Source organism: Ammospiza nelsoni, chromosome 9, assembly GCF_027579445.1.
Source record: "Ammospiza nelsoni isolate bAmmNel1 chromosome 9, bAmmNel1.pri, whole genome shotgun sequence".
Classification (NCBI taxonomy): Eukaryota; Metazoa; Chordata; class Aves; order Passeriformes; family Passerellidae; genus Ammospiza; species Ammospiza nelsoni.
The window spans coordinates 12,006,887-12,015,875 of NC_080641.1; the positions used below are offsets into that span (position 1 = coordinate 12,006,887).

Consider the following 8,989-nt stretch of genomic DNA (forward strand, 5'->3'; position numbering starts at 1 on the left):
GGGCGAAAGTGCAGCTCCACACTGGGTTGCACAACCGTATGACAACCTCCTGTTTTCATTGTCGCTCCTCACGCACTAAGGCACTAAAAATAGTACCAAAGCGTAAATAATCTATGACCAAAAGATAAAGTATTCTCAAAGAAATGAGGGGAAATCTGTTTACAGTGCAGCCAATGGGGGGTGGGTGGGTGGTTAGGGGTGGATGGTGATGGAGAATTTAACAGAAAAGTGCTGGGGGGAAAGCCACTATTTGTCCCAAAGATGCCAAATAACAGAATTTGGTCTTATCACACACACTGAACTCCCTAAAACTAAACTAGAATTTAATTCCCTCCAGCATTCCTTCCTTCCTTCCCGCTGCGCGGGGCGCTCCGCAGCGCGGTGCTCTGCAGCCCGTGCGCGCCGCAGCCCTGCGAGCTGCCGCGGAATGAATTAAATTAATTAAACCAACAGTGAGGCGTCACTCAGCGGAGCCCGGCGCTGCCAGCAGCCCCGTGCCGTGCCCTCAGCCGTCCCTCGCACCTGCCCGCGAGGGGCCAGCCCGGGGTGGGCGGGACGGGCGGAGAAATTCCCTCTCCGTTCATGCTTCCGGCTGTGACTCAGCCGGCTCCGCTCCGCACTGCCATAAATACGGGATGTGCGGCAGGGGCCGGCACACTTGGAGCTGCCGAGCCAGCACCGCCAGCCCAGCACAGCACAGCCCAGCCAAACCCAGCCATGCCGCTGCTGCCCCTGGCCCTGCTGGCCGCGCTGCTGGCCGCCGGCCGCGCCGGTGAGTCCGCGCCGCGCTCCGGATTAACGCGCGCTTTGCCTTTCTGCTTCTCCTGCTCCTCGCTCTCTTGGCATTTCTCTGCTGTCTGTGGGTGCCAGGTCCCCGCTGGCCTGTGGGGGATGATCTCCCCTTCTGAGGGGTGTTATTGCTGGCAACACGCAAGAGGTGAATTCCTGCGCTTTTCAAGCTGCTCCCTGGTAGCCCAGGGGGTTCTGTGGATGGATGGATGGATGGATGGATGGATGGATGGATGGATGGATGGATGGATGGATGGATGGATGGATGGATGGATGGATGGATGGATGGATGGATGGATGGATGGATGGATGGATGGATGGTCGCTGTGATGACTGATCAGCCTTAAACTCCCAGGGTGTTCTCGTTCTTTGTCTAAAGCCATGGGAAGGTGGGACTGTATTGCAGAGATGCTAACCCCAGCTCTGGTTCCCCCGCAGCCAACCCTTGCTGCTCGAACCCCTGCCAGAACAGAGGCGTCTGCATGACCACAGGGCCAGATAGCTACGAGTGCGACTGCACCAGGACAGGCTTCTACGGGCAGAACTGCGCCACACGTGAGTGTCCCACACCCCTCTCCCAGATGAAACACATAGTCCAGTTCCAGCATTGCAGGTTATCTTCCATAAGCAAATTGATAACAACCTTCCCATTGTCGTTTGCAGCGGAATTCTTCACGTGGCTGAAGCTAACATTGAAACCATCACCAAACACTGTCCACTACATCCTCACCCACTTCGAAGGAGTCTGGAATATCATCAACAACATTCCCTTCTTAAGGGACACTATTATGAGATATGTACTAACATGTAAGTGTCAGTTGTCTCTTCCAGTCCTCTTAAAGCTTACTCCAGAATATTGCAATGAATTGATCTGTCGACAAACCAAGAAGCCTAAATTGCACTGAAGTGAAAACATAAAAATTTAAGACTTCTGCATGATGCAGGCTTGTATGAAACATGCTGAAGTACAGCTTGATTCTGCTTTCTGCAAGAGTCCAGGATTTTGCTGGCGTGAACTTGGCGCCCCATTGCTTGTGTTAATAGTGAGATCCAGCTGATCAGCCAGGATCCAGTCCTGTTATTTAGTTACTGTAATCAGATTTACCATCAGTAACTGGTATGTTTGGAATTTACAACTGCTGCCAAATATATGCAAAAGATCTGGCTTTGTGATTTACTCTTTGAGCCTAATATGTACAGTTAAAAATAACCAAATATTTATTTGTCTTTCAGCAAGATCACATTTGATTGACAGCCCACCAACTTACAATAGTGACTACAATTACAAAACCTGGGAAGCTTATTCCAATCTTTCCTACTACACAAGAAGCCTTCCACCAGTAGGACTTGACTGCCCAACACCAATGGGTGTTAAAGGTGAGGAATAAACCAGACACGTAATGATTGCTTGGTCTTTTCTAAGAGGAAAAAATAAGTAGAAGTTCCTATGAAACCTGCTTGTCTGTAGCCTTTTTTCAGTGTAGTTGACTTTAGGAATAACTGTGTTTTGGATATATTGTTTAAAGATCTAAAAGAGATTATTCTGGTTCTTGCTATTGAGTTAGATGCTAAAAGCAGGGAATTTAGAAATTTCTGATAAAATCAAGAAAGTGAGCATAGAAGAGTAGGTAATTCTCTTTGTTTGTATGCTGCTGTATTATATTCCACTGAAAGTCTTATGCCATTTTGTTAGGAATAAACTTCAGTATTGCATAAAGAGTTGTCTTGAGTATCTCACTGTCTGTTTCTCCCACAGGGAAGAAAGAGCTCCCAGATTCAAAGCTGATTGTGGAGAAGTTTTTGCTGAGGAGAAAGTTTATTCCCGACCCACAAGGCACAAACGTGATGTTCACCTTCTTTGCCCAGCACTTCACCCACCAGTTCTTCAAGACGGACCAGAAGCGGGGCCCTGCCTTCACCAGAGCACTCGGCCACGGGGTACGGTCACAGCTGGGGACACGGCTCGTGCTCTTCGGGAGCTGCTGAGCACCTGGAGTGGCCAGAATGGCATCCGGGGGACACCTGTGCACATACTGTGTCACAGTCCATGGGATTACCCCTCCTGTAACTGCTCCTCAGGCCAAATTCCAGTGTTCAGCAGCATCTCTTCCCGAGTCGGAACCACATGCTCTGCACAAGTGGTTCTGTTTAAAATACCTGCCCAGTGATCTCTTATCCTTCCCAAAAATCTGCTTTCATCTAAAGCATGTTAGGTGTAGTGAGTATCCAAAACTTCTCTGGACTCTGTCAGTTCCAAAGAGCTGTATCCAGCACTTAAGTATTGCTTATGCACTGCCAATAGCCTTAGTTTACAAAGAACTTCACAAGCAGACTTGGATTTAAGATCTTTACCTACAAGATTGGCATCCTTTGGACAAAGAGTACTGTAAGTGTCACTCTTATGTCCAAACCAAAGCTATAAATTGTGTGTTTATATATAGAAAGCTGTCTGCATAATAAAAAATTGCTGACACTTTAAACAGAGTCCTTTTATACTGCTGATGTAACAACCTCCTCTTATGCAGAGATGGCTCCAGTTGCCAGGAAATAATTTGGCTTCATCTTAAATATCGGTGCATGATACTTATAAGGTAGCAGTAATATAATTGAAAGGTAAACATCTAGGAGGTGGACTCCTATTGGTATCCATAGAACAGGAACTTATCCTAAAATAGCAAAAAATGCAGATTGGCTTCATGTCCCAAATGCTTTTATTTTATAGGTTGACTTGAACCACATTTATGGAGAGACTCTGGAGAGACAACTTAAACTGAGGCTTCGAAAGGATGGAAAGCTAAAATACCAGGTATGTCTTAGCTCAGAATTCCTACCTTCTTACTGGATGGCATAGATTTCCTAAATTAGTGCTGTGTGAATGGTGTGGTGATCTAAAGTGTGAATCAGAGCTGAGAGAGTGGACAGAGCTTTACCAAAGTATGGTAGCTCACAGCTCCTGCTGTTTCCCCCTGGCACAGATGATCGATGGAGAAATGTACCCTCCGACGGTGCGGGACACGCAGGCAGAGATGCTGTACCCACCCCACGTGCCCGAGCACCTGCGCTTCTCCGTGGGCCAGGAGGTGTTCGGGCTGGTGCCAGGGCTCATGATGTACGCCACGATCTGGCTGCGTGAGCACAACCGCGTCTGCGACGTGCTCAAGCACCAGCACCCCGAGTGGGATGACGAGCAGCTCTTCCAGACCGCCCGGCTCATTCTCATCGGTGAGAGCCCTGCTGCCAGGTGCAGCTCCAGCTCCAGCCTGCATGGCTGGAGTGAGGGGGAAGCTATCCCCTAAACTGGGGTGTGAGTGGCTCCTTCGTGGCCTGTCGCTGGGGTTGTGCTGAGGCGCAGTTTGCCCCAGCTCTGCTAAAGATGGAACTGAAGAAAACTCAGGGATAGTCAGTTCCCTCATGAGGGAAGCAGAACTGAAAGCAGTGAAAAGATAGGAAGCTCAGGTTCCTTTCTCAGAGAAAGCCTGGGAGGCTGGATGACCTCAGGCTCCCTGATCTGGGGTTTTGTTTTTTTTTCCCCTAGGGTTGGGTCAGCTCAGGTATGCTTTAAAAGAAAGGCTGTGATTAAGGCTGAAGTTCAGAAGGTTATGTAAAATGTAACTCTGCATAGTTCTCCAGTCTTAATTGCATGCCCAGTGATATTTCATCTTACGTAAGTGGTGATGTCCTCTAAGCTGTAAAAAACCTTGCCCCAGCTGAAACCAGAAACCAAGACAATTGTATTACGTAGTTCAGAAGCTGAGATCTGTTTTAAGACATCAACTTTCTTCATTATCCCTTCCCTCTGTCCTAGAGATATTGTATAGCTAAACACAGTGTAAATACTGGTGTGTGCTGTTCTGTGGAGGGTGCAAGGAATTGTGTCTTGGGAGGGGAAAGCAGGCTGTAGAAAATACCTCACTACACACAGCCAGGAACTCTTGGGATCTGAAGTACTATTCCACCCCTTAGTCACATAAAATACACGAATTGCTTTCTAGGAGAGATTACAGAAAAGTGTTTGTTGTCCTTATCACTGTAGTAGATTTTAGAACAGTTCAGAAATGGTGTTTTCCCTGCCACTGAGGAGAAACAGTGCCAACATTCTCTCCTGTTCCTTTGCCCAACAGGAGAGACAATCAAGATCGTTATAGAGGACTATGTGCAGCACCTGAGTGGGTACCACTTCAAGCTGAAGTTTGACCCTGAGCTGCTGTTCAACCAGAAGTTCCAGTACCAGAACCGCATTGCAGCCGAGTTCAACACTCTGTACCACTGGCACCCGCTGCTGCCTGACACCTTCCAGATCCATGACCAGGAGTACACCTTCCAGCAGTTCCTCTACAACAACTCCATCATGCTGGAGCATGGACTCTCCAATATGGTCAAATCTTTCTCCAAGCAAAGTGCTGGCAGGGTAGGTCCTTCCTCAAGTTGATGGTGAACTGACAGGCATGAGCCTCTGTGGGTGGGACAAGGGAATGGGATAAAGCAATTCAAAACTAATCACTGGAAAGGCACAACTTCCTCGTGACTCATATCAGGAGATCTTACAGATTTTCCTCTTTAATGTACAGGTTGCTGGTGGGAAGAATGTTCCTGCTGCAGTGCAGAAAGTGGCTAAGGCCTCCATTGACCAAAGCAGGCAGATGAGGTACCAGTCCTTGAACGAGTATCGGAAACGCTTCATGCTGAAACCATTCCGATCCTTCGAAGAGCTTACAGGTAACAGTCCTCATCCCTCCCAGCAAATGAGAGACATTGCCTTAACATGCCCACAGAGTCCTGCAGTGTCATTGCTAGGCTTGAGCAGGACAGTCTTGCACAGAAAATGGGGATTTTTCACTTACAGATTTTAATCATTGCAGGAGAAAAAGAGATGGCAGCAGAGCTGGAGGAGCTGTACGGGGACATCGATGCCATGGAGCTGTACCCAGGCCTGCTGGTGGAGAAGCCCCGGCCCGGGGCCATCTTTGGCGAGACCATGGTGGAGATGGGGGCCCCGTTCTCCCTGAAGGGCCTGATGGGCAACGCCATCTGCTCCCCCGAGTACTGGAAGCCCAGCACCTTCGGGGGCAAGGTGGGCTTCGACATCGTCAACACGGCCTCCCTGCAGAAGCTCATCTGCAACAACGTGAAGGGCTGTCCCTTCACCGCCTTCCACATCCTGCCTCCCGAGCCCACCGAGGCCACCATTAACGTTAGTACCTCAAAAACTGCCATGGAAGATATCAACCCCACACTCCTGCTGAAAGAGCGCTCTGCCGAGCTGTAGGAATCCAGCTATCTCTCTATTTATTTATTTATTTAACTGTGTTATTTATTCTATTTATGGCTTAGTATTTAAAAAAACAACTTGAGCATCTTCATTGTGGGGGTTGCCTTAAATTCCTTACTGAAGTAAGGCTTCCATTTACGAAAGGGATTTTCTGTGTTTCAGCTTGACAGTGGTGAATCCCTTGTTTAAAATCTTCTGTAACAGAATGATGTATTCCAAAGTGGATAAAGGTTCCAACTTCTTTTTGTTTTAATACTTGATGAAGGGAGCTGGTGGTGATTCTGTCTGGCAGTTTTCATAGGTCACATAACACTACAAAAACAACTTTTTTTCTCAGCAAGTTGAAAGCAGCTATTGACCTAAAAGTACAAGAAAAAATCTGACTTAATGAAAACTGCCAGAAAAGATTATGGATTTCATATGAGCACTCAAAAATTAACAAAGAAATACTTGAGATTCACTTCTTTATATAAGGTCAGAAAATGCATTGCATTTGTTGTTGATACTACCTCTCCCTCACTGCAGAGAGGGCACTTTGTATCATAACTTATTGTCTCTTATGTACAAATCCACTTATGGATTTAGATGAAAGTAAATTTTTTACAGCTTTTAAAAAATATGTTTTTAATGTTTTAAGTATTTAAAGTAAAATTTTTTACAAGTTTTTTTAAAAAATATTTATAATGTTTTAAATATTTAAGAAAATAGTACTTTTCCTGGATTCTACTTCTTTTTGAAGGAAGTGTGACAGATGTATTTGTTGTGTAAGGGGGTGAAAATGAGATACTGAGCTTAGCAGTAACTGACTCTCAGGCTGCAATACAAGGCTGTTTGCATTTGGATAGGGATGTTTTTATTATGTAACTCTGGGGAGGTCTTAAACTTGGCCAAAGGCACTGAGATTCTTTTCATAGCTACAGTTCTCTGGTCTACTTGAAAATGTAATTTTAATGTCTGTTACTCCAAGGACAGGAGGACAGTATAGCTGGGGTTAGAGTGTGTTGTGGCTTTGTGCTCCCAAAAACAGGGGGGCTGTAAACTGAGCAGCTCTGTAAATACACAGAGAACTGAACACAAGAGCTTCAGCAGCACTTCCAGGCACAGGAGGTAGCTCTGCCTGTGTGCACAAGCTGTACATATAATTTATACTTCTATTTATTGGGGGGGGAGGAGGGATAATATTTTATTTATAATTTATAAACAGAGTTATTTTAAGTTACGTGTCTTAAGCTTCTTTAAAACTGGCCAGCGCAAAATCTTCTAGACATATTTGTCCTAATCCAGCAGTAAAATATCTAGTCTCATCTGGGCACATAGGTTACACAGGATCTTGTATAGGACTTCAGACTTTGCATGTAAGGGTATCTTTTTTTAATTTCTAGAGAGGAAATATAGAAGATGATCCTCCCAAAAAAGCAGCTGGGGAACTATAGGGAAAAAGAAAATGTCACTTCAGACTGGAATAGAGCAGCAACCGGGTATTCTGTGCCCCTGCCCAAAATTACTTGACTACTTGTGGAAAAGGACTTGAGTTTTCTATTTCATCTGAACTCTTAAGCACTTGTAGAGGCTTGTGCATTGTACCAGCTCTGGCAGCAGAGTAGTTTGTCTGTGGCTTCTGTTTCCATGGATTTGTGTAGAGGAAGCCATGCCTCGTGCTGGGTAGGGCTGTAGTTGTGGCCATGAACAGCAGAACCGAGTTCTCCTGCAGCCATTGATACCAGTGACTCATCTGGAGTGGTCCTTGGTATGGATGCTGTGGGAGCAGGACGGGCATTTGTTTTCCTTTCTGTGTTGGAAGCACGAAGAAGGGAAAACCTTCTCTCCCCTTGTATCCAAAGGTGGTCAGTACTGTACGTGCTAACGAGTGAACACTGCTTGGACATTTGTTCCTCATGCAAATTGTCCATCAGACCCAGCTCTGGGCACCCTTCTGCCATCAACCCAGGAGCAGGGTTTGGCAGAGTCAAAGGGAGACAAGTCTGGACAGATTGAGTTATTTTGGGGTAGGCACAGAGGAATTCCTCAGACCATCTCACTTGAATTAAGTTACAGGCTGCTTCAGCAAGGATTCCTGTGCACTCTGTGTTCCGTACTCTGCAGCCGCTAAATGTGGATGTTTGAGATTATTTATTTAAAATTCTGTGAATTTTTTTTCACTTTATTTTTGTAGGACAACAATGTTGTTAAAATGCAATTGTTTATATAAATAAATTGAAAACTTTACCTTTATGTGCTCCTTTGTTTGTGTTTTCCTTCAGCAGTATTTAGGGTGGAACAGTTCTTTAATTGATTACATGGAGAATTACAGAGCATTACCAGCAGCACTAAATGCTCTGATGTGTCAAACCCAAGATGCCTGTAGCTTAAATTACCCAGATGCAGTAATTTTTTTCTCTTTGGCCTCAATGGAAAGGGATGTCACTATTCCATCCCTGGAGTAGCCAGCTCCTCTTATCTACATTCGAGATGCCAGCACAGCCCTGGCAGCTTCAAAGGGAAAGTACAATACTGGAGTTGCACAACACCACTTTGGTGTAACTGACTTCCCTTCCTCTCTTCCCTTTTCCCAGGCTAGAACAGCCTAGAGCTGTTTCCTTTCATGCTTGGCATTCTTCAGAAGGGGAAACTGCTTTGGGATGCAAGTGACCACTAGACCAGAGCAGGGCTGTGCTTCCTGAAATCTGGAGCAGGAGCGTGGACAATGTGTCCCTCTCTTGCAGTGAAAGCACCTTTGAGGCCACCCAGCCTCTTCCCTACGTTTTCACCTCTGGTGAGAATCGAGGGGAAGCTGAGAAGGAGACATCCCAGAGGATCACTGTACTGCCTGTCAGTCACCACCTGCACCAGCCTCTGAGCAAATGTCACCTCAGTCCCCCTCAATCATCCCACTGCTGACTGTCCCCAGTACTCCCCCATCACAGTACTGGT

At 46.2% G+C, this 8,989-nt stretch overlaps 1 protein-coding gene across 1 annotated transcript; it reads left to right on the forward strand.

Moving 5' to 3' along the window:
• The first annotated feature begins 686 nt into the window (after positions 1-686).
• PTGS2 (prostaglandin-endoperoxide synthase 2) lies at positions 687-8,290 on the forward strand. Its single transcript, XM_059478122.1, has 10 exons — positions 687-772; positions 1,228-1,344; positions 1,453-1,596; positions 2,023-2,166; positions 2,546-2,727; positions 3,512-3,595; positions 3,765-4,011; positions 4,911-5,197; positions 5,358-5,505; positions 5,649-8,290. Exons 1-10 carry the CDS (start codon positions 718-720, stop codon positions 6,053-6,055), a joined length of 1,815 nt encoding a protein of 604 aa, XP_059334105.1. The 5' UTR covers positions 687-717; the 3' UTR covers positions 6,056-8,290.
• Positions 8,291-8,989: the final 699 nt, after the last annotated feature.